At 43.3% G+C, this 26,734-nt stretch overlaps 1 protein-coding gene across 6 annotated transcripts in view; it reads left to right on the forward strand.

The window, feature by feature from the left end:
- Positions 1 to 663: 663 nt before the first annotated feature.
- The window catches only part of LOC120025455 (splicing factor, suppressor of white-apricot homolog), a 138,988-nt gene continuing 112,917 nt past the window's right edge, over positions 664 to 26,734 (forward strand). For 3 of the 6 annotated variants that reach the window (XM_038969997.1, XM_038969998.1, XM_038969999.1), the window contains exons 1-5: positions 6,444 to 6,813; positions 7,773 to 7,936; positions 14,544 to 14,675; positions 19,634 to 19,710; positions 25,227 to 25,446. In XM_038969997.1, coding sequence (XP_038825925.1) covers positions 6,614 to 6,813; positions 7,773 to 7,936; positions 14,544 to 14,675; positions 19,634 to 19,710; positions 25,227 to 25,446 — 793 coding nt within the window. In that variant the 5' untranslated portion in view covers positions 6,444 to 6,613. Of the gene's footprint in view, positions 933 to 6,443; positions 7,937 to 14,543; positions 14,676 to 19,633; positions 19,711 to 25,226; positions 25,447 to 26,734 lie in introns of those variants that run through there. The other 3 variants (XM_038970002.1, XM_038970001.1, XM_038970000.1) reach the window with 3 other exon arrangements.

The following is a 26,734-nucleotide window of genomic DNA, read 5'->3' on the forward strand; positions in this document are numbered from 1 at the left end:
ACATCAAAAAGCATGAAGACTTCTGCCTGAAGCCCATACACGCCGCAGCGTACATGTTGGACCCCAAGTATGCTGGCAAGAGCATCCTGTCTGGTGCAGAGATCAACAATGCCTACGGTGTCATCACTACCATGTCTCGCCACCTTGGCCTGGATGAGGGCAATGTTCTTGGCAGTCTGGCGAAGTACACTTCCAAGCAAGGGCTTTGGTATGGAGATGCAATATGGCAGTCGTGCCAAAATATCTCATCAGCCACCTGGTGGAAGGGACTTTGTGAATCTGAGGCTGTTTCCCCTGTTGCCTACATCATCCTCCAAATCCCACCAACATCAGCCGCCTCAGAGCGCAACGGGTCCTTGTTTGGGAACACACACACCAAAGCACGCAACAGGCTGACCAATACAAGAGTTGAAAAGTTGGTGGCCATCATGAAACCGAAGATGCACTAACTATTAACAGGGTAGCAGAGCATCATGTCAAGATGCTGTGTCCTCCTTTAAGTTGGCCATATATTTCAACAGTGAACATGCTCTACATGAGACTGACAGTTGGCTATGATGACCTGTAAAAATAGTTGTTTATTTGGAAATATACCCTGGTTGGTTATGTGATAGAGAGACACACACATACATTCGAAACAAGAGGCAGGCCCGTTGCCTCTTGTTTCGAATGTATGTGTGTGTCTCTCTATCACATAACCAGCCCTTATTTCCCCAGCAAGTAGCCTAAGGCTAAGGGGTCCTGCCTGGCCCCCCAATGCCAACCCCAGCGCCCACTCTGGAGAGGTGGAAGAGAGGAGCGAACGCAGGAAAATATCGTCCGTTTGGGTTCTTACGGATAGGTATTTATGTGCTCGGGTTTGTGTGGATGTACCTTTTTTACAGATATAGAAGGAATTATGCATATTATATGGGGAAGTTAAACCCTGTAAGGTAAGACGCGAGTTGTATACACCCCTCCAACCAGACATGCTTTATCTACTAATTTGGGCAAATTTGAGGCTTTTTGAGCCATCATTAACAAGGTTGGAAAGTGATAGTGAAGATGAGGCCTCCGAGTCTGATGTTCAAGAGGTGGACATTGAGGAGGTCCAGGGAGAAGACATGGACGCCTGAGAGGGAGACAACCAAAGCTTTAGTTTCAATACTATCATTTTACAGATGTATGTTGAAAACGTTTTTCGGAGATGCGATGGATCATTGGGATCATTCAATATTCCCTTTCTTTTGTTGTTCAGTGAAATAATCCCATGTGAAGAGTCAACTCATTTAATTAAAGTTCAATTCGTAACTAAATAGTTTTTTTATTTCTATTGGACGGATTTGATTATTTGCAATTATGTCTACTTATGGTTTATGTTTATGTCTCCATATGATATGGTAAATATATCCAATGCAAAAAACATCTACTTTTAAATGGTATTCATGTTAATTTGTGTATATTTCTGTTAATTCCCATATATTCCTGTTAATTCCCATGGAAAATTTCCACCTCTGAATATTCCCCAAAATGTGCAACACATACTACACTGATACTCCAACACACACACACATACACACACAGTACATACACTCACACACATAAAAATATTGATGCCACACACATACACACTTAAGCATAGACACACTTCCGCACTCTCCACATATGCTGCTGCTACTCTTTTTATTATATATCCTGATTGCCTAGTCACTTTTACCCCTACCTACATGTGCATACTGTATTACCTCGTACCCCTGCACATTGACTCAGTACCGGAACTCCTTGTATATCGCCTCGTTATTGTTATTTTATTGTGTTACTATTTCCTTTTTTATTTAGCAAATATTGTTCTTACTTTTTAAACTCTGCATTGTTGAGAACGGGCTCATAACTAAGCATATCACGGTAAAGTCTACACCTGTTGTATTCGGCGCATGTGACCAATAATTTTTGATTTGATTCGATATATGAAAACTGCACATTTCTACGTTTTGTAGAAAAACATATACAATTTTAAAGTTCTACCTGATGATATCATCAGAAGTTAAAACATTTTAAAAACAGTGATTTTCAAACACTGTGACCTTTGCAGTGAGCAAGAAAATACCAACACTCTCGCTAGAAACTCGTAGCTGTAACGTCCTGACCAGAGTTCTTATGTGTTTTGCTTGTTTAGTGTTGGTCAGGACGTGAGCTGGGTGGGAATTCTATGTTGTGTGTCTAGTTCGTCTGTTTCTATGTTCAGCCTGATATGGTTCTCAATCAGAGACAGCTGTCAATCGTTGTCCCTGATTGAGAATCATATATAGGTGGCTTGTTTTGTGTTGGGGATTGTGGGTGGTTGTTTCCTGTCTCTGTGTTTGTGTTCTGCACCAGCTAGGACTGTGACGGTATGTTCTTTTGTTATTTTGTATAGTGTTTTTGTTTTGTCCATTAAATTCATTATGTCAAATTACCACGCTGCACATTGGTCCTCTGATCCTTCTCGCCTCTCCTCGTCTGAGGAGGAGGACGAAGTAGACTGCCGTTACAGAACCACCCACCAAACCCGGATCAAGCAGCGTGAGAACGGGCAGCAGCGACAGCAGCAGCGGTACCAGGAGGAATGGTCATGGGAGCAAATATTGAACGGAGAAGGACCCTGGGCTAAGGTTGGAGAATATCGCCGCTCTCGGGAAGAGATGGAGGCAGCTAAACCCCAGGAGCGGTGGTATGAGGAGGCAGCACGGAAGCGTGGCTGGAAGCCCGTGAAGAAACCCCAAACATTTCTTGGGGGGGGGGGGGCTAAAGGGTAGTGTGGCGAAGGTAGGTAGGAAACCTGCGCCCACTTCCCATGCTTACCGTGGAGAGCGGGAGTACGGGCAGACACCGTGTTATGCGGAAGAGCGCACGGTGTCTCCTGTACGGGTGCATAGCCCGGTGCGGGTTATTCCACCTCCCCGCACTGGGCGGGCTAGAGTGAGCATTGAGCCAAGTGCCATGAAGCCGGCTCTACATATCTGGCCTCCAGTACGTCTCCTCGGGCCGGTGTACATGGCACCAGCCTTACGCATGGTGTCCCCGGTTCGCCAACACAGCCCAGTGCGGGTTATTCCACCTCCCCGCACTGGACGGGCTACGGGGAGCATGCAACCAGGTAAGGTTGGGCAGGCTCAGTGCTCAAGGGAGCCAGTACGCCTGCACGGTCCGGTATATCCGGCGCTACCTTCCCGCTCCAGCCCAGTACCAACAGTGCCTACACCACGCACCAGGCTTCCAGTGCGTCTCCAGAGCCCGGTTCCTCCTCCACGCACTCTCCCTGTGGTGCGTGTCTCCAGCCCAGTACCTCCAGTTCCGGCACCACGCACCAAGCCTCCTGTGCGTCTCCAGAGCCCTGTACGCACTGTGCCTTCTCCCCGCACTCGCCCTGAGGTGCGTGCCCTCAGCCCGGTACCACCAGTGCCGGTACCACGCACCAGGCCTACTGTGCGCCTCAGCAGGTCAGAGTCTGCCCAACGCCGCCTGCACTGCTCGTCTGTCCAGCGCCGTCTGAGCTGCCTGCCTGCCCAGCGCCGTCTGAACTGCCTGCACTGCTCGTCTGCTCAACGCCGCCTGCACTGCTCGTCTGCCCAGCGCCGTCTGAGCTGCCTGCACTGCCTGCCTGCCCAGCACCATCTGAGCCATCCGTCTGCCCAGCGCCGTCTGAGCCATCCGTCTGCCCAGCGCCGTCTGAGCCATCCGTCTGCCCAGCGCCGTCTGAGCCATCCGTCTGCCCAGCGCCGTCTGAGTCATCCGTCTGCCCAGCGCCATCTGAGTCATCCGTCTGCCCAGCGCCATCTGAGTCATCCGTCTGCCCAGCGCCATCTGAGTCGTCCGTCTGCCACGAGCCATTAGAGCCGTCCGTCAGTCAGGAGCCGCTAGAGCCGTCCGTCAGTCAGGAGCCGCTAGAGCCGTCCGTCAGTCAGGAGCCGCTAGAGCCGCCAGCCAGTCAGGAGCTGCCAGAGCCGCCAGCCAGTCAGGAGCTGCCAGAGCCGCCAGCCAGTCAGGAGCTGCCAGAGCCGCCAGCCAGTCAGGAGCTGCCAGAGCCGCCAGCCAGTCAGGAGCTGCCAGAGACACCAGCCAGTCAGGAGCTGCCAGAGACGCCAGCCAGTCAGGAGCTGCCAGTCAGGAGCTGCCAGAGACGCCAGCCAGTCAGGAGCTGCCAGAGACGCCAGCCAGTCAGGAGCTGCCAGAGACGCCAGCCAGTCAGGAGCTGCCAGAGACGCCAGCCAGTCAGGAGCTGCCAGAGCTGCCCTCCAGTCAGGAGCTGCCCTCCAGTCAGGAGCTGCCCTCCAGTCAGGAGCTGCCCTCCAGTCATGAGCTGCCCTCCAGTCATGAGCTGCCCTCCAGTCATGAGCTGCCCTCCAGTCATGAGCTGCCCTCCAGTCATGAGCTGCCTCTCTGTCCGGAGCTACCTCTCTGTCCTGAGCTACCTCTCTGTCCTGAGCTACCTCTCTGTCCTGAGCTACCTCCTAAATCATGTGGGGGCCTTGGGGAGGATTCTTAGGCCAAGGTCGTGGGCGAGGGTCGCCACTCAAAGGGCGCTAAGGAGGGGGACAAAGACAGTGGTGGAGTGGTGTCCTCGTCCACCGCCGGAGCCGCCACCGCGGACAGATGCCCACCCAGACCCTCCCCTTGAGTTTTAGGGGTGCGTTCGGAGTCCGCACCTCAGGGGGGGGGGGGGTACTGTAACGTCCTGACCAGAGTTCTTATGTGTTTTGCTTGTTTAGTGTTGGTCAGGACGTGAGCTGGGTGGGAATTCTATGTTGTGTGTCTAGTTCGTCTGTTTCTATGTTCAGCCTGATATGGTTCTCAATCAGAGACAGCTGTCAATCGTTGTCCCTGATTGAGAATCATATATAGGTGGCTTGTTTTGTGTTGGGGATTGTGGGTGGTTGTTTCCTGTCTCTGTGTTCGTGTTCTGCACCAGCTAGGACTGTGACGGAATGTTCTTTTGTTATTTTGTATAAGTGTTTTTGTTTTGTCCATTAAATTCATTATGTCAAATTACCACGCTGCACATTGGTCCTCTGATCCTTCTCGCCTCTCCTCGTCTGAGGAGGAGGACGAAGTAGACTGCCGTTACAGTAGCATGTTTTGAAAATCAGTTTTTTAAAACTTTTAATCCTACCCTGTGTCACAGAGAAGCATTTTTTAGGATGTTTCTTTTTATATTTTTAACCAAAGATCAGAGAAACACTGTTTTCACATACTGTATGTAGACACTGGTTTCAAATCAAATCACATTTTATTAGTCACACGCTTCATAAACAACAGATGTAGACTAACAGTGAAATGCTTAATTATGGGGCCTTCCCAACAATGCAAAGTGAAAGGAAATAATATAAAAGTAAAACATGTAATAATAAAAACAAAATGAGTTACAATAACTTGGCTGGCGATAATAAGAGGTTGAAAGGTGGCAGAATTACCCTTTAAGCCTTATACGTTATAATAGCCAAGCTAACGACTTATGTCATATGTGTTGCCCTGAATCAACACCTACCCTAAGTGGTAATTACTATTACAGCACTTCAGACTGGTTGATATGCATAAAAAATGTCTTCATAATAAGATAATACATTAGTGTATTATCATTTATCTAACTACATATTTGGCTGGACAGCAAAAATACTTTAATTCCATTTTTCTAATTTCCACTGTTTGTGCTGTTAGTGCTCTTTGCCTTTGTATGGCTTGGATTTTGTATTTACTACAAATTTCACACTCTTTTTTTCTCAAGAACAAAATATATATTGAACAACGACAAATTTTTCACAAGATAAAACATATACTACAAAGTCTGATTTCAGTCTTAACTCAATTTTGATCAAAAGTGTACTTACTGCATTTTGCCTTTGTAGGGCAGCATGGGCCACTGGCAATGTTACCTTTGCATCGTTTTTTTTGTGTGTGTCAATTTCGACCAGCCCACCCAGCAAAAAAATTGTCCAGCCAATCTGGCATTTGCCAGAATTGCCAGATTGCCAATACGCCCCATGCCCACCTCGGAAGCCTATCTCTATTTTTTTCTCAATAAACACCTTTTAGACAAGCATATATATATGTATATGTATGTGTCAAAATGTTAAACTACCTAATGTCGTTTAAGTGTATGGTAGTTTAAGGAATTAAATCTCAGAAACCGGTAGGATTTACAGAGTGGAGCAAATTCAGGCTAGACGACTTTACGATCTCACCATTTCTGTCTCGAAAGTTATTTCATAATCACACTGTAGCACATTCAACATGCACAAATAGAGGGCACTAACTCATAAAATCACAGACTATGTATTATATATTATCAAATGTAGATACATAATGAATACTGTTACTTCTCTTCAGAATATAGGGAAATTAAACGTTTATTTTACGTATAGTGTTTTTCTATCTTGAAGAGCAATTGGCGAATCTACATATATGAACCAAAAGTGTAATTTACAAACTTTTCCAAAATGGCTGCACATGTCAGAAATAGGTTTTTGTGAGTATGTTTATTGTGACATTTTATGTGTCATTTTAACCGAGAAAGAAAGACTTTGTAGTACGACAAGAATTGAACGATAGTAATATAACTTATCTAGCGCGCTAGATTTCTTTCACGTGCAAATTTGGAATGTATCGGCGCGGCGGGGGCAAGAGGGACCACAATAACAAGCCGGCGAAGAAGGATGAGAGTGACAGCAATAAATATTCCGAGATTCTCGTGTTCGGCTATGCCTGCAAGCTGTTCCGGGATGACGAGAGGGCTCACTTCCACGAGCAGGGCAAACAGCTCATCCCATGGATGGGGGACAAGAACATCCTGATTGATAGGTCGGTTGAACAAACCTAAAGGAATTGTTATCCTAACCAACTTTCCTAATCCCAGATCTGTCTTTCGAAGGGACTGATCGGATTCTTGCAAACATAACTGTGACATAAAAGTATTGGCGAACCATTTATCTAGCTTGCTAATGACGTCCTTTTGGCCTCATGAAACCGAAGATGCACTAACTATTAACAGGGTAGCAGAGCATCATGTCAAGATGCTGTGTCCTCCTTTAAGTTGGCCATATATTTCAACAGTGAACATGCTCTACATGAGACTGACAGTTGGCTATGATGACCTGTAAAAATAGTTGTTTATTTGGAAATATACCCACGGGCCTGCCTCTTGTTTCGAATGTATGTGTGTGTCTCTCTATCACATAACCAGCCCTTATTTCCCCAGCAAGTAGCCTAAGGCTAAGGGGTCCTGCCTGGCCCCCCAATGCCAACCCCAGCGCCCACTCTGGAGAGGTGGAAGAGAGGAGCGAACGCAGGAAAATATCGTCCGTTTGGGTTCTTACGGATAGGTATTTATGTGCTCGGGTTTGTGTGGATGTACCTTTTTTACAGATATAGAAGGAATTATGCATATTATATGGGGAAGTTAAACCCTGTAAGGTAAGACGCGAGTTGTTTTCTTTTGTTTTTGTGTTCATGCAGGGCTGTTTCTCCATAGGGATTGTTGAGAGAGGAATGAGATAGGCTACACTGAGTAAGCTTTGCCAGAGAACTGCACTAGATAGGCCTATGTCAGGAGTTGTTCATGTTAGGCTGTCTGTATTGTGACGAGATTGCTCAGTTCCAGTACCATACACTCCCTCATGAAAGACTTGTGACTGAGGTAGCACGTTTTGTTGTTAAAAACTCTTGGTTTTAGGGTCCCATCTGTGTTGGTAAGTAGGTCCATGTGTTGTCTTTCCTCAGTTGCTTCTTCTATTCCTCTAACCCCTCTCTTCACCCTACAGGTATGATGGGCGCGGTCACTTGCATGACCTCTCGGAGTACGACACAGGCTCGTGGAACAGAGACTACCAGCTGTCCGAGGAGGAGGCCAGGATCGAGGCCCTGTGTGATGAGGAGAGGTACCTGGCCATGCACACAGACCTACTGGAGGAAGAAGCCAGACAAGGTAGACCAATCAGTCATAGCTGGGGGATCATACTCTGTCTCCTGTGTCTGAACTGCTGAGCAATGCCTCCACTCATCTGGTGTTGAAGACAGTAAAAGTTCCAAGATTTGTTTTATAAAAAATAAATAATTTTATTGATGGTACATTACCAGTACCACCTATCTTTACAAGACCGTAGAACATGCAAACAAAAGTCAAAAGACACTTCAATTTGTTCTGTATTGCTTCACAGACATCTGTGAGTGGAGAAATAAGCTCTGTGAGCCCTTTCTAAAAGCCATGAAATGTGATTGACTGAAAAGCCTTTTTTTGAGAAAAAAAGCCTTTTTTTCCAAATAAAGCCTGAACTATATAATAAAGCTAGACCTTAACCTTTTAACTCATGGCAATTGGCTTATATGGTTAGGGCTATATTGAAATGTTTCTTACTGAGGAAATATGAAATGCATAACCATGGTAGCAATTGAAAGTGAACCGTTTAGAGATAATGGGAAAATTAGTAGCCCAACAGTTCACCTGATACAAGACTCAATCCAAAAATTACACTGTTGATTTCATGCAAAATTAAATTTACTGTACTTTTCGCTGCATTTGTTGATACGAAATCTGAAAATACTCTGGATACATACATACATGATAAGACTATTGCTAGAAAATGTGGGCTAGGTGCAACATAAGACAAAAAAATAACAAAGGTTTGACTAAGAGGAATAACTGGTTTCTACAAGTGGCCACACACCTCTCCAAAGTGTGCACATTTCCTAAGCAATTTCAATGCACTTTTATTTATATACGGTACTATTTTTATCTCTCCTAGCTGTGCCGTTGTGGAACTAGAGCAAGCACACTTGTAGTTTAATTTTGGACACAACCCTGCATCCCACCATTACACAATTACTGTTGTTGTTTACGCAATCCAAAAATGGTCCATTATATATTGCAATCTGGGTCAGCTGGGCAAGATTTGAAAGCTTGTTATATTGTCAGCATGACTAGCTAAGTTATAAATTACAATTTTACAGTGTTAGGCTTTCACAAGGCAATTCAGAGAAACAGATCATAATTTTAGTGCGCATAGAAAGGAGCCATGAGTGCATTCAGGTGCATGTGCCCCGGTGAACAGTCTCATTCTGTTCAGAACAGAGCTCTGACGTCATGTGTAGCATGTTACTGTACAGCCACTACGTTCCAAATCTGCAATTTTCAACCCATATTCGGGTACAAATGTAAAGGGTTAAGGATAATTATGCACATGGATTCATTTGGAAATTACTATATTTGGGCATAATCAGTTTGACTTTTCCACGGAATCACCCTACTAAAGCTATGTCAAAGTCAGTGAGAGGGTAGATTCTCAGTAGCCTAACTAGTACGGGGATCATTTCGGTGCATGCAGACCCTCTTGTATGTAGTCTTGTGAGGTCCAAGATAAAATATTAAGTATTTTCTCAGGCAATCACTGTCTGGTTGAATGACTGATCATAGACTATTGTTGAGGCTTATGTTTACTATTTAATGTTTCATTTTCTGTAGTTATCAGCATAATTTGTGCTGCCTTAGACAATGTTGTAAACATGCCCGTAGTGTAGGGCTTTTCCCAACTAAAACAAATCTTTGTCGACCAAGAGTTGTCTGTTCTTTCGACCAATTGTGTAAAATGTGTATTTTTCCATATATTGACACATCCTGTGTTTAAATCAAATCATCTAAACTCAGCAAAAAAAGAAACGTCCCTTTTTCAGGACCCTGTCTTTCAATGATCATTTGTAAAAATCAAAATATCTCCATTGTAAAGGGTTTAAACACTGTTTCCCGTGCTTGTTCAATGAACCATAAACAATGAATGAACATGCACCTGTGGAACGGTCGTTAAGAAACACTAACAACTTACAGACGCTAGGCAATTAAGGCCACAGTTATGAAAACTTAAGACACTAAAGAGGCCTTTCCAAAAGAAAGATGCCCTGCTCATCTGCGTGAACGTGCCTTAGGCATGCTGCAAGGAGGCATGAGGACTGGAGATGTGGCCAGGGCAATAAATTGCAATGTCCGTAGTGTGAGACGCCTAACACAGCGCTACAGGGAGACAGGACGGACAGCTGATCGTCCTCGCAGTGGCAGACCACGTGTAACAACATCTGCACAGGATCGGTACATCTGAACATCACACCTGTGGGACAGGTACAGGATGGCAACAACAACTGCCCGAGTTACACCAGGAACGCACAATCCCTCCATTAGTGCTCAGACTTTCTGCAATAGGCTGAGAGAGGCTGGACTGAGGGCTTGTAGGCCTGTTGTAAGGCAGGTCCTCACCAGACATCACCGGCAACAACGTCGCCTATGGGCACAAACCCACCGTCGCTGGACCAGACAGGACTGGCTAAAAGTGCTCTTCACTGACGATTTGCAGTTTTGTCTCACCAGGGGTGATGGTCAGATTCGTGTTTATCGTCGAAGGAATGAGCATTACACCGAGGCCTGTACTCTGGAGCGGGATCGATTTGGAGGTGGAGGGTCCGTCATGGTCTGGGGCGGTGTGTCACAGCATCATCGGACTGAGCTTGTTGTCATTGCTGGCTATCTGAAAGCTGTGCGTTACAGGGAAGACATCCTCTTCTCTCATGTGGTACCCTTCCTGCAGGCTCATCCTGACATGACCTTCCAGCATGACAATGCCACCAGCCATACTGCTCATTCTGTGCGTGATTTCCTGCAAGACAGGAATGTCAGTGTTCTGCCATGGCCAGCGAAGAGCCCAAATCTCAATCCCATTGAGCACGTCTGGGACCTGTTGGATTGGAGGGTGAGGAGTAGGGCCATTCCCCCCAGGAATGTCCGGGAACTTGCAAGTGCCTTGGTGGAAGAGTGGGGTAACATCTCACAGCAGGATCTGGCAAATCTGGTGCAGTCCGTGAGGAGGAGATGCGCTGCAGTACTTAATGCAGCTGGTGGACACACCAGATACTGACTGTTACTTTTGATTTTGACCCTCCCTTTGTTCAGGGACATATTATTCCATTTCTGTTAGTCACATGTCTGTGGAACTTTTTCAGTTTGTCTTAGTTGTTTAATCTTATGTTCATACAAATATTTATACATGTTAAGTTTGCTGAAAATAAACACAGTTGACAGTGAGAGGACGTTTGTTTTTATGCTGAGTTTATATTCACTATATTCAGCTTGTCTGATGATTTAAGCACACTGTTTGATTAAATAATTAAGAAACACAAATGACTAGCGGGAATCCGACCAGCAAGTTATTTGATTGTGCCGGGCACCGTCTTACTGCGCTGTGTTAAAAAAACGAGCACCCATTGTTTCACGCTCCTCCCTGCTGCAGCGACGTTTTTATCCCGCTGTCTGTGTTGCTGAAGCTGCAACATAAGTACAGCCATTTCTGACTGAAAAGTTCTGTTACTGAAATCAATCATTTGCTTAGGGGAAACATTCCCTATTCCCTCAACCCTTGCTCTCTTTACGTGACACATGTATGCATCACATGCACGTGACCTATTCGCACGGGACTAGTATTACTAGACAACGTTGGTTATGTAATTATTACTCCAGAATGACCGTTATTCCAGATGACAATTCGGACGGTATTCGTATTTCCAAACTGCCTCCTGTAATTCTTATTTTTGTTCAATAAGTTGACAGTTATGACGGAAGCCTGGATGTTTTTATCTAGGCGTGAAGATGCAGTATTTCAACATGTCCAGGTGATAGGGTCACACTGAACTCGAGCTTGGTTCCCAAGTTTCTAAACCATCCCAAACATCTTTGGTATAGTGTTGGCATTAATGTATATTTGAATTGAGGAAGTGTGATCATAGTCATTAGGATATTTTAGCAATCCGCAGTACGTTTTAAATGCCCCCCAGCCTTCAAATGTGAGCTAAACAGTGCAATTGTACTTGCGATGCGTTTTTAAGGCTATGGATGAGAAAGTTAGCTAATCATTTCCAAACGCTTAGGCCAGTTGTATGCTGCTTTGCTATCTATTAACAGCAAGGCTTGCATTGAATAGGCTAGATTTTTTTATTAATGCATTTGGCAATATTCAATTCATAAGCACAAAACATATAAACAAAAGAATTCACTGTGAAAGTTGATATGATACATGTAGGCCATTCATCTATAGCTTATGCGCAGCACTTAGTTCAATTGATCTAATCTGTTATTGTTTTCTTGTGCAAACCGCGGGCATCTCCTGCACCTATGACATTTCTCTCAAAACACAGGGATGTTGATTCTTGGAGTTTGCCAAAAAACAGTAGGTTATTCTGGCTGGAATTGTTGCTCTCCTTCCATGTAAATGTTCATTTGGATGGGACTAAAATTACAGATATTGTGTTTTGTTCTCGTTCACATAATTACATTACCCGACTTCTCCCAGTAAAACTAAGCCTGTCCAAATAGGGCACAGTAGTGCCTGACCTATAGCATATCATGATCACATCAATAAATTGTTTATTACAAACTCTGAACACTGTAACACGTGACAGCAAAATGGATGCAGAGGACGTGGCAAATAAACACGAAATGGGAGGATGTTTACTGGTTGCTCAGGAGGTAAAGGAAAAGTCAGATGTATGGAATAAATTTAAGTAGTTGTGTAAAACACTGGATATCAAGAAAAAGAAAGTAAGGAGCAAGCACTGCGTGCATATTATGTTTACCAAACATGCGCTGTATTGATTACAATATATATATTTTGCTGACTGATTAGAACAATGTAAACAACACAAAATACCAGAGAGTCTGTAACTTTTTTTTTTTGTTAAGCCTTTATTACAGCAAAGACTAAACAGTCACATTAATTCGTGAATGCAATTTTAGAAATGGAAAGGTTTAAGCTTATTATTTAAGACTCGCTCATTTTATTTTAAAACTAAAATTCTTGATTGCATGTCAAATCATGAATGACTCGTATGCTGTGTGATGACATGAATTTCTGAATGGTTGATACAGTAGCCTATATAAGTATTGAAATATAGGCTTAAGTAAGTTACTCTATTAAGACTAAACAGGCCTATAGATCAATGGGGGTTATATAAGGCTGCTATACTAAGCCTACTAATGATAATTGCATTACTTATGATCATAATAGTACTAGAAACAATATGGAGCTCAAGAAAAAGCAGCGTTATTATAAATATAATTTCCCTGACAATTTTTGGAGTCGTGTAGACAACACTAAATAAATGATAAAAATACCAGAGAGGCTGTTTTAACAACAAAAAAAGTCTAAAGCCTTTATTAAAGCAAAGGTTAAAAACAGCCGAATGTGTGAATTGTTTTACTTGACATGAGGCTTGGTGCTCACAGAATCAGTAGGCTATTAATCAAATAGGCAACAATTGCAATATCTGTCTTATTTCTGTAGATATATTGAGGATTTATAAAGCAAGGTACTTTTTAAGAGTTAGGCTATTGATTATAGACCTTAATTTGGGGTTTCCTTTCTCCTCACTTTTCTTAAGAAAACAGGCTTTGCCTTATTATTTATCTCCTCATTCTGCTGCTGCCTTTGGTCTCAACACCAATATGCTGGTTAACTTTGCTATTATGTACAAAGCAACGTGGTCTGGGAAGAGGCACAAATTCAACAGCGCACTGATGTGTTTCTGAACCACGGACAGCGACCTCTATCCAATGCAGGAGAAAGCACATTTGTTATTAAATAATATTATTTTTGTTAGTGTTGCCCCATTGTTTTTATGTAATATAACCATTTACAATTTCAGTAGCACATGTCTTAGTAGCACATGTCTCCACAATGGATCAGTCCACTCACAGGCGCGAATCAGACAGGTCTCTGTACATCATGATATATATATTTTTTGTTACTGGTCGACTAATTGGGGTTAGCCCTACCGTAGTGTAACTTTTTTCATTAATTTTTAACTACCGTTGCCTTATTTTCATGCGAAAGTACCTCTCCTGTCCAAAGATTTCTATTTTATTGGCTTAAAGTCTTGAGTGTTGAAATACACATCATTTTAAAAAGACTATCCTAAGGTTATTTTAGCAGTGCTGCACACTTCATAGCAAATATTCTGTCACTTATAATGAAATGGCTCTGACGATTACATAAAGAATCACCTTTGCCAAATTAAATCTAGCCTAAGTGACTATTTAAATTAAATAGTTTCGAAGGCTTTAAGTGAAATATGGTGTTTAATTCCCAAACTGACTGAGTCCTCATGTAATTTGTGTTACTTTTGTCCCCTCACGCTCGCGCGCCCTTGAGTAGTGGGGCTTTAGCAATTATCCATGTGGGGACACGAGACGCATTCAAAATATTTTTCTTGTTAGATGGGAATTTGTCTCATTCCTCAGTCCTTTACTATGAGATCAATTGCAATAGACAAGTGTGGTGTTATAAGGTAAGCTTGGCTTCGATCTGCTTTAGTTTTTGTCAGCTCACAGCACTCTTTACATCCTTAACTATGCAGGATGGATGGAATGATGATTTTGAATTAATCCAATGTTGTCTCATGCTAGAGGCAATCCCAACAGTAGCCTATTATGGCTGTCTTTTTCAATAAATCTTCCGTTCCATTCCCCTCACTCTTTTATTATGTATGTTTTTCTCACACAGAGGAAGAATACAAGCGTCTGAGTGAAGCTCTGGCAGATGAAGGCACCTATAACACAGTGGGCTTCCGCTACAGCGCAGACTACTACGACCCTTCTCAACCCACTGAGGAAGAGGAGGCCAACAGGGAGACGGGTGAGCACACGCACACATGAATGCACACACATTTAAATTATGTATTTGAATCCACAAATGACATACATCACAAAAAAGGAATTAAAATTCAAGTAAACTCACACATATATTTACAATACCTCTTGATACCACTTGTTACCCCTTGAAACCACTGAGAATCTTTCTTTGACCTGCCGTTAGGGGGAGAGAGAGGAGAAAGAGAGAGACATGCATCTCACACTAGACACATGAATACACTGGTGGAGAGGCTCACATATCACCTTTAATGAAAACCCTGTGATTAATTCTTTAGCATGGCAGGCTCCCCGGAGTCACATAAACCACTATTTGATGCCCTGGAGCTATACAAAATAAAGCTTTTTCAAGTTTCGGCACTGAATGTGAAGTCTTACTGGCTAGCTACTCTACTGACTTTTAATCATCTGTGAGGTCCAGTGCTGGGCTTCAGCCTCTTCATAGGCCCAGTGAACAGCCGATCTGCCAACTTCTGTATGTAGAGTCCGAACAGTTTGAGCTGCACACTAATATTATCCCTCTGTGGAAAGGTGAGACTCTCACGAATATGTACATGTCAAAGGTCCACCGGTACCAGTTTAAAAAATGAATGGAAGTATATTTCCTGATCTGTCTTATATCTTTCAGATATAGGACAGATACTTAAGAACAAACTTCCTTTAGATTTTTTTGGGGGGGACTGTCTGCTGTTCCATGTAGTGAATCTGTTATTCAATACGTATGCATGGGCTAATAGCAGTAAGGCTAAATTATATATTTAAAATTCTAAATCAAATTGCTAAATAATCCTTGGTTATGACCTTCTTAAAACAATTTAATATAGTTTAGTAGAACCCCCCTGGCTAGGGCTTAGTCTGTAGAGGGTTATTGATAAGTGGCTGTCAGGATGCTGTGCTCTGCGTCAGTCCTACTTGAATGCCCCTCCAGCTGGTAATAACTAGTGGGAAAATCGTCTATCATCCCTGAGCTTCCACTTCTCCCACATGCTGACCTCTGACGTCACCTACTAAGGAAATTACCTCAATAACAACATTTTTGGCAAAACATTATTTTAATTTAAGCAATCTATTGATGTTTTTTTAAACACTATAATTTGTTTGCGAGCATGATAGCTGTACTTTTAGTTTGTGGTTGATGCAGCTTGTTTGCCATTAGCCAATCAGCGTTTCTCAACTATTCTGAAAGAAACTATCAACACAACATTTGAAGTGTTGGTCCCATGTTTCATGAGCTAAAATAGAAGATCCCATACATTTTCCGTACTCACAAAAGCTTATTTCTCCCAAATTTTGTACACAAATTTGTTTACATCCCTGTTAGTGAGCATTTCTCCTTTGCCAAGATAAGCCATCCACCTGACAGGTGTGGCATATCAAGAAGCTGATTAAACAGCATGATCATTACACAGGTGCACATTGTGCTTGGGACAAAAAAAGGCCACTAAAATGTACAGTTTTGTCACAACACAATGCCACAGATGTCTCAAGTTTTGAGGGAGCGTTTTTTTGGTATGCTGACTGCAGGAATGTCCACCAGAGCTGTTGCCAGAGAATTTAATGTTTATTTCTCTACCATAAGTCGTTTAAGAGTATTTGGCAGTACATCCTACTGGCCTCACAACCGCAGACCACGTGTAACTATGCCATCTCAGGACCTCCACATCCAACTTAAAAAAAAAAATATCTGATTGCAGTTCGGCGTCGTAAACAACTTCAGTGGGAAAATGTACACCTTTGGGTGGCCACTGGCACGCTGGAGAAGTGTGCTTTTCACGGATTAATCCCGGTTTCAACTGTACCGGGCAGATGGCAGACTGTGTATGGTGTTGTGTGAGCGAGCGGTTTGCTGATGTCAACGTTGTGAACAGAGTGCACCATGGTGGTGGTGGGTTTATGGTGTGGGCAGGCAGACATACGTTACAGACAACGTTGATGGCAATTTGAATGCACAGAGATACCATGATGAGATCCTGAGGCCCATTTTCCTGACATTCATCTGCCGCCATCACCTCATGTTTCAGCATGATAATGAACGGCCCATGTCGCAAGGATCTGTACACAATTCTGAAAATGTCCCAGTTCTTTCATGACCTGCGTACTCACCAGACATGTCACCCATTGAGCATGTTTGGGATGCTCTGGATCAACGTGTACGACAGTGTGTTGTAGGCTTGGGCGGTATACCGTATACCGGGGTATTTTGAAATAGCCGCAGGGTGGTTTTTCAATACTGTTGAAACTATTTCTTATGTTTTCTAGACGTTTACATTTTTTTAGCAACTTTTTAAATACCTGCAGTCAACTTGTGCAATACATTAGGAGATAAATAAAATCCCGTTCTTGATTTCACCTGTCACATAATTTTTCGTTGAAGCTTACCGGTAGTCCCCAGTCACGTGGTATTTACAAGCACACAACAACTAGAGACCGGAGCCTTGTGAGTCACTCACTGTTGTGCGGCAGGTGTTCTTGTTACGTTATGAAATTCATAAGTACAGTTTTGCCAGCAAGATGTCTTTATAACTAATAAATTAACTGTTTAAAATGTGCTAAATGTTCAGCAGTTGTGCATTTGGTTTGCTAATTTTGTAGCTAGTTAACTATCTAGTAGTTAGCTTCTTCCAAAGTCAAGCTTTGCTTTGTAAAAGCAGAGAATCCCCTCCTGGATCAAGAGCCTTGATGTCTAATATTTGGTTTGTGATTGCAGCAAACTGTGAGTAGTATTTCTGAGTTACTTATGTGTCTTTGAGTTGGGATTTCGGTCCTACAAGCAGTTTAGGTCAAAGATTGTATAAAATGTTTGCAATGCGCTCGTTAGCATTTAGTTAGCATTCTCTATGGGATTGTACATGTATTGTTAGCATTACTAACCTTCGGATTACAGAGGCCCAGTGGGGTTTGAAAATTGCCCCCCTTCTGTTCAGTGCCGGTATTACAGAATATCCTTTTATGGCACAAGGTCGGTATGAAGGTAGGACAACCTGGATACCGCCCAAGCCTAGCGTGTTCCAGTTCCCAACAATATCCAGCAACTTCGCACAGCCATTGAAGAGGAGTGGGACGACATTCCACAGGACACAATCAACAGCCTGATCAACTCTATGCGAAGGAGATGTTGTGCAGCCTGAGGCAAATGGTGGTCACACCAGATACTGACGGGTTTTCTGATCCACGCCCCTACTTTTTTTTAAGGTATCTGGGCTCCCGAGTGGCGCAGCGGTCTAAGGCACTGCATCTCAGTGCTAGAGGCGTCACTACAGACCCTGGTTTGATTCCAAGCCGTATCACAACCGGGCGTGATTGGGAGTCCCATAGGGCAGCGCACAATTGGCCCAGCGTCGTCCGGGTTAGGGTTTGGCTGGGTTAGGCTATCATTGTCAATAAGAATTTGTTCTTAACTGTCTTGCCTAGATAACTCAAGGTTAAATAAACAAATAAATACAAAATGTCTGTATTCCCAGGCATGTGAAATAGATTAGAGCCTAATGAATACATTTCAATTGACTGATTTCGTTATATGAACTATAACTCAGTAAAATCTTAGAAATTGTTCCATGTTGTGTTTATATTTTTGTTCAGTGTAATTTAAAGTTTTATACCCCTGAATGTGCGCACGGTCTCTCGGGCACGCTCTGATCACGAAGTCACCTCGTGCAAGTGAGCAGCCTTCTAGCAAACAAGCTAGCTAGCAAAATGGCTAATGGCTCATTTTGAAGTGGTCTAAACGTACAAATATCATTCTGACATGAACAAATATATTCGAAATCGCATTCATACCTGAAAGGGAGAAATATACAAATAAATCACACGGCGATGTAGCTTTGGTTTCAAGTCACTTGTAATGAGTGAGCTGGGAAGCCCTGTAGGATAAAAAAAATTAAAAAACGTTTACCTTTATTTTAACTAGGCAACTCAGTTAAGAACAAATTCTTATTTACAATGACAACCCACTGTTCCTTGGTAGGCCAACTGCCTTGTTCAGGGGCAGAACAACATATTTTTACCTTGTCAGCTCGGGGATTCGATCCAGCAACCTTTCGGTTACTGGCCCAACGCTCTAACCACTAGGCTGGCTACCTGCCGCCCCAATTTCTATCTATAACCAATCAAACTCAGACATCAATAAAGCACACAGATTGTATAATCGACATTTAGATAAAGTAATATCATATTACTTACTGGTATACATTGTGATTCTGTATTTTTGTTATTATTAAGGTACTTTTCATTTTATCACAGAAGCACGTGAATGCATCCAACTCGTATTTACTACTTCAAAGCTGAAATTACCACCTTCCCAATTGCTTATGAACACAGCATTATACAACCCCTCCCACCCGTTCCCCTCTAGCCAACGCCAAAGTGCCCCTCCCTCAGCAGATGGTACAGTACTACTGCTGTGTGTCTGAGTGCTGTCATCAGTACTGTCACCTGGCACTGCCTGGGATTACTCAGCAGTACAAACTCCTCTACTTTTGTGTGTGTGGGGGGGCGCTCGTCTATGTTGTGGTATCGGCGGCCGGGGCACACCTCGGGCGACCAGCGGTGCGCCTGATTAAATCAGCACAAGACAAATCTATGCTGGGCTCCCTGGCTGCAATGTTTGGCATTAATGTGCCTAACCTCTACATCCATCTGCAGCCTCCCCACATTGAACTTACGCATACAATTTTAATCAAATTTCCAGCTGACCTGTCCGTGTGTTATGTCACACTGGGGGGGTAAGATGTTGTAAATAATTGTGACAGGGACCACCACCTCCCAGAAAGTTAAGAGTAAGTAAAGCTGAAACTGAGTGATTCGGGCAACGTGACTGAATGAGAGTGGGTAGAGGAAGGAGAGGAGGAAATGTTGAGTGCTTGTTATGTGTCACAATGACTGTAGGTCGAATCCTAATCTCTCTTCTCCTCTCTCTCCCTGACCTTGTGGGTTGTTCCTCATCAGAGGAAACAGAGCCACAGGAGAGCGAGGAACCCTTCGTGGCGCCCCCGGGCCTGGCGATCCCCCCCGATGTGGAGCTGGTGAGTACCCTGCACTACTTCCTGCTTTAATTAACACGATGGACCACAGGGTTGCAGAATGGGTTTTAACCCAAGTCTAAGCCGGGGGCGGTTCTACTAAGCTATATGGATTTGTGTTTAAAGGTCATATCAAGGATCATTTAGCTATTTGATTTTGAAGTTTAACACCCATTGAAGTATAAAAAAAGATATATATATATATATATCTATATTTTTTTTTATTTGGCCTTACTGCTATTAGCCCATACAAACACATTGAATAAGAGATTCACTACATGGAACAACAGAACGTCCCCCCAAAAAATCTAAAGGAAGTTTGTTCTGAAGTGTCTGTCCTATATCTGAGAGAGATAAGAAAGACCAGGAAACATATAAGTTACAAGTTTTTAGGGAGCTTTCAATTGTCATTCTTACTGCAGGAATGTCTACCAGAGCTGTTGCGAGAGAATTGAATGTTAATTTCTCTACCATAACTCGTCGTTTTAGAGAATTTGGCAGTACGTCCAACCGGCCTCACAACTGCAAACCACGTTTATGGCGGTGTGTGGGCGAGATGTTTGCTGTTGTCTATATTGTGAACAGAGTGCCCCATGGTGGAGTTGTGGTATGGGCAGGCATAAGCTACAGACAATTAACATATTTGCATTTTATCGATGGCAATTTGAATGCACAGAAATACCGTGACGAGATCCAGAGGCCTATATTTTTTAGGTATCTGTGACCAACAGATGCATATCTGTATTCCCAGTCATGTGAAATCCATAGATTAGGGCCTAATGCATTTATTTCTATTGACGGGTTTCCTTATGAACTGTAACTCAGTAAAATCTTTGAAATTGTTGCATGTTGCGTTTATATTTTTGTTCAGTATACATTTGAACAATGGTGGGTCCGGGGTCCAATGGTTTACATAACACTCACTATTATGGAGCCGTGGAGAGGGAAAAGGAAGGGAACGGAGCAGCAAACAGCAGAACTTGCTTGCGAGTGTTGTCCGTGTGATAAATACTGCACCAGTCACTGTCTATGTTGCGAGGCTGATCAGACTGCAGACAGACCAATAGACAGACACAGACACGTGGTGAGTCGAAAGATAAGGCGTCTTATCTGTGGGATGGTATTGAGGTCATCACTCACATCCTGCAGCCTGGGAGGAGACTGAGAAGAGGAGTCTGCTGTGCTGCTTTAGTTTGCGTCAGTCAGTATCATCCCAGTCCACTAGGACAGACTTTCCACTCCACTGCTGCTGCATCCCCCATTGACCGCCGGTTGCCTTTCATCTGCAGGCTCCTTCCAACTCAAGAAGGGGAGGCTTTCATCTCAGCATGGCCTCGATTCTCTCTCACACAAACGCACACACAAACTTACATACACCCAGGGACGTGCACATGCACACACACATAGTAATTCAATATAGACGCCGCTGACAGAGAGATCTTCCTCACTCTCGCTGTCAGTGTCCTCTGATGTCCAGACACACATGCGCATCCTTTCCACGTGTCCTTGTAATGAGATTTCGATTGGGTACCCTGTGAAGCCCTTCGCAATTGCACCGTCTCGAAACGGCCAATTAGTCAAAGCCGGCGTAATTCTCAGAATATCTGATTTGAACTATTAATTTGGGGATGTGGCTGTGTTTCCCCCCGTTATCACAGGCAGTCGCCGGTCTGACAGCCTGGGGGGTGGGGAGAAGGAATCATCTCTCTCTCTGCTCTTCCTTTCTGTGTTTCATGATTCCATAAGAAGTTCCTCGTTAAAATTCAAAATTGCAAGGTTATGTGTGTGTAGTGGAATGTTACTACAGTTCAGGCCCAAGCGTCTTCTCTCCAAAGGTTTTCATTTGATGAGAAATGTGTGTTTTTGCTAGTTTTTTCTGAGGGTAACTAACGAGAATGATTCATCATTGAAAGTACACAGTCACAGTGATATTGAATAATCGAGTCCCAATGATTTCCGTCTTGTATGTATTTATTAAATGATTGTTAAGTGAAGAAGCTATTAAACCTCAGCTACAGTCTTTAGGAAATAGAATTTGGTTGATCCCCCACAAAGAATTAACTGCCACACTTAAAAACCTGTTTCATGTCACGTTGTAGCGTATTTAGCTTTTTCGTCTTTGCTTCTGAAGTGATTACTCTTGTGCCTCAGTTATTAAATACAGTTACATTAACTTGCCTAAAAGGAGAGTCTGGGGCCGTATGTATCAAGCATCTCAGACAAGGAGTGCTGATTTAGGATCCCCTTTGCCTGTTAGATCACAATGAATAATGTTACATGGAAAGGGGGGCCTTGATCCTACAGTCGTGGCCAAAACTTTTGAGAATGACACAAATATTATTTTCCACAAAGTTTGCTGCTTCAGTGTCTAGATATTTTTGTCAGATGTTACTATGGAATACGGAAGTATAATTACAAGCATTTCATAAGTGTCAAAGGCTTTTATTGACAATTACATGAAGTTGATGCAAAGAGTCAATATTTAATAATATCCGCGCTGGCATGCTGTCAATTAACTTCTGGGCCACATCCTGACTGATGGCAGCCCATTCTTGCATAATCAATGCTTGGAGTTTGTCAGAATTTGTGGGGTTTTGTTTGTCTACCTGCCTCTTGAGGATTGACCACAAGTTCTCAATGGGATTAAGGTCTGGGGAGTTTCCTGGCCATGCACCCAAAATATCGATGTTTTGTTCCCAGAGCCACTTAGTTATCACTTTTGCCTTATGGAAAGGTGCTCCATCATGCTGGAAAGGCATTGTTCGTCACCAAACTGTTCCTGGATGATTGGGAGAAGTTGCTATCGGAGGATGTGTTGGTACCGTTCTTTATTCATGGCTGTGTTCTTAGGCAAAATTGTGAGTGAGCCCACTCTCTTGCCTGAGAAGCAACCCCACACATGAATGGGCTCATGATGCTTTACTGTTGGCATGACACAGGACTGATGGTAGCGCTCACCTTGTCTTCTCCGGACAAGCTTTTTTCCGGATGCCCCAAACAATCGGAAAGGGGATTCATCAGAGAAGATGACTTTATCCCAGTCCTCAGCAGTCCAATCCCTGTACCTTTTGCTGAATATCAGTCTTTCCCTGATGTTTTTCCTGGAGAGAAGTGGCTTCTTTGATGCCGTTCTTGACACCAGGCCATCCTCCAAAAGTCTTCACCTCACTGTGTGAGCAGATGCACTCACACCTGCCTGCTGCCATTCCTGAGCAAGTTCTGTACTGGTGGTGCCCTGATCCCGCAGCTGAATCAAATTTAGGAGACGGTCCTGGCGCTTGCTGGACTTTCTTGTGCGACCTGAAGCCTTCTTCACAACAATTGAACCGCTCTGCTTGAAGTTCTTGATGATCCGATAAATGGTTGATTTAGGTGCAATCTTACTGGCAGCAATATCCTTGCCTGTGAAGCCCTTTTTGTGCAAAGCAATGATGACGGCACGTGTTTCCTTGCAGCTAACCATGTTTGACAGAGGAACAACAATGATTCCAAACACCACCCTCCTTTTGAAGCTTCCAGTCTGTTATTCGAACTCAATCAGCATGACAGAGTGATCTCCAGCCTTGTCCTTGTCAACACTCAACACTCACACCTGTGGTAACGAGAGAATCACTGACATGATGTCAGCTGGTCCTTTTTTGGCAGGGCTGAAATGCAGTGGAAATATTTTTGGGGGATTCAGTTCATTTGCATGGCAAAGAGGGATTTTGCAATTCATTTCAATTCATCTGATCACTCTTCATAACATTCTGGAGTATATGCTAATGCCATCATACAAACTGAGGCAACGGACTTTGTGAAAATTAATATTTGTGTCATTCTCAAAACATTTGGCCATGATTGTAGATCAGCATTCCTACTCTTGCTTGATACATACAGTGATGGGGGAAAAGTATTTGATCCCCTGCTGATTTTGTACGTTTGCCCACTGACAAAGAAATTATCAGTCTATAATTTTAATGGTAGGTTTATTTGAACATTGAGAGACAGAATAACAACAAAAGAATCCAGAAAAACGCATGTCAAAAATGTTATGAATTGATTTGCATTTTAATGAGGGAAATAAGTATTTGACCACTCTGCAAAACATGACTTAGTACTTGGTGGCAAAACCCTTGTTGGCAATCACAGAGGTCAGACGTTTCTTGTAGTTGGCCACCAGGTTTGCACACATCTCAGGAGGGATTTTGTCCCACTCCTCTTTGAAGATCTTCTCCAAGTCATTAAGGGTTCGAGGCTGACCTTTGGCAACTCGAACCTTCAGCTCCCTCCACAGATTTTCTATGGGATTAAGGTCTGGCCACTCCAGGACCTTAATGTGCTTCTTCTTGAGCCACTCCTTTTTTGCCTTGGCCGTGTGTTTTGGGTCATTGTCATGCTGGAATACCCATCCACGACCCATTTTCAATGCCCTGGCTGAGGGAAGGAGGCTCTCACCCAAGATTTGACGGTACATGGCCCCGTCCATCGTCCCTTTGATGCGGTGAAGTTGTCCTGTTCCCTTAGCAGAAAAACAACCCCAAAGCATAATGTTTCCACCTCCATGTTTGACGGTGGGGATGGTGTTCTTGGGGTCATAGGCAGCATTCCTCCTCCTCCAAACACGTTGAGTTGATGCCAAAGAGCTCCATTTTGTTCTCATCTGACCACAACACTTTCACCCAGTTGTCCTCTGAATCATTCAGATGTTCATTGGCAAACTTCAGACGGGCATGTAAATGTGCTTTCTTGAGCAGGGGGACCTTGCGGGCGCTGCAGTCCTTCACGGCGTAGTGTGTTACCAATTGTTTTCTTGGTGACTATGGTTCCAGCTGCCTTGAGATCATTGAGAAGATCCTCCCGTGTAGTTCTGGGCTGATTCCTCACCGTTCTCATGATCATTGCAACTCCACGAGGTGAGATCTTGCATGGAGCCCCAGGCCGAGGGAGATTGACAGTTCTTTTGTGTTTCTTGCATTTGCGAATAATCGCACCAACTGTTGTCACCTTCTCACCAAGCTGCTTGTAGCCCATTCCAGCCTTGTGTAGGTCTACAATCTTGTCCCTGACATCCTTGGAGAGCTCTTTGGTCTTGGCCTTGGTGGAGAGTTTGGAATCTGATTGATTGATTGTTTCTGTGGACCGGTGTCTTTTATACAGGTAACAAGATGAGATTAGGAGCACTCCCTTTAAGAGTGTGCTCCTAATCTCAGCTCGTTACCTGTATAAAATACACCTGGGAGCCAGAAATCTTTCTGATTGAGAGGGAGTCAAATACTTCATTCCCTCATTAAAATGCAAATCAATTTATAACATTCTTGACATGTGTTTTTCTGGATTTTGTTGTTGTTATTCTGTCTCTCACTGTTCAAATAAACCTACCATTAAAATTATAGACTGATCATTTCTTTCAGTGGGCAAACGTACAAAATCAGCAGGGGATCAAATACTTCTTTCCCTCACTATATATCCCCAGGTTGTCACCTATCCTTAACCTCACACTTCGTTTGACTTAGTGTGTGTCCTCTTCCCCTTTCCAGCCAGCGACCACCAAAACCCATGCCATCATTGAGAGGACCGCCAACTTTGTGTGCCAGCAGGGGGCCCAGTTTGAGATTGTTTTGAAAGCCAAGCAGTCTGGCAACTCCCAGTTTGACTTCCTGAACTTCGAACACTACCTGAACCCCTACTACAAACACATCCTGAAGGCCATGAAGGAGGGCCGCTATACCCCCGCCTCCGACAAGCAGGACTTACAGGGTGAGTCACAGAGATTAACAAAAAGGGTTTATATAGAATGAGTTGTACATCATGGGATACATAGTAACATATACTATCTAATACATAATACATGTGGAAATCTCAGTGGCACAGAATACATTTTAATGGGATACTTCGGGATTTTGGCAATGAAGCCCTTTATCTATTGCACGCAGAGACATAAAAATGGTATTCACAAGTTCATCTGACTGGGGAAGTACATAAAGGGCTCCATTACCAAAATCCTGAAGTGTCCCTTTAACAACAGAATACATTAATATAATTCAGAATATATGGTGTACTTATTACTGTAGTATGCAACTATAGTATTTTTAGGTTCTAAATATCAGAGTAAGAACTTGTCGGACACTATAAAAGCTTCAACCAAAGGATCTAACAGCTGAACAGACAAGACATGGTTCCGCCAGTGGTAGTATAGATTTTGGAGGCGGCAGGTAGCCTAGTGGTTAGAGCATTGGGCCAGTAACTGAAAGGTTGCTAGATCGAATCCCTGAGCTAACAAGTAAAAAATCTGTTGTTCTGCCCCTGAACAAGGCAGTTAACCCACTGTTCCTAGGCCGTCATTGTAAATCAGAATTTGTTCTTAACTGACTTGCCTAGTTAAATAAAAAATATATATACCCCAATTTGGGGTGGAATCTCCTCCTTCTCTCTATAGATTACATCTCTGTTGCTAGGCAGGAAATTAAGGGATGCGGGCAATAAACTGTTCCTTCTCCCTTAACGTGACCTGACCTGACCTCGGCCCCCTTCCTCACTAATCCACAGCTCTCCACCCTTATCAGTGCCTGCCAAGATGTGATCGTCTTTCCTTCACTCAGTACATTCCAAGCTTAATTGCCTCTACCATATACATCCCTCCTACAGATAACCATTAACTTCTGGTGTAGACCCTAGACTATGGCACCCTTCATGTCTCTGATATAACTAATGATTAATAATATTCAAAGTTTAGAAATCCGAACCCATCAGTATGCATTGGTTGAAGCTAAGCCAATATGCCAAAATTCGCAAATCAACTTGATTGAGCCGTCCGGCCGTTATTGAGAACCACATGCCGGATTTTTAACAGGGCCGTTAGCTAATGAGTTTTCAGAGTATTTTCTTCTTCTACCTAGATCAAATATTAGACATTGCATTAAAACGAGACTATAATGTCCATAAAGTGACCATTGGATTTAAAAAGTTTCGTATTTACTAAATATGTAGATGCAACAGTTTTATTAAATGTATAATTTATCTTTCTTGTAAACATTTAAGTTGATTT

The sequence above is a fragment of the Salvelinus namaycush genome, chromosome 31 (genome assembly GCF_016432855.1).
Source record: "Salvelinus namaycush isolate Seneca chromosome 31, SaNama_1.0, whole genome shotgun sequence".
In the NCBI taxonomy this organism is placed as follows: domain Eukaryota; kingdom Metazoa; phylum Chordata; class Actinopteri; order Salmoniformes; family Salmonidae; genus Salvelinus; species Salvelinus namaycush.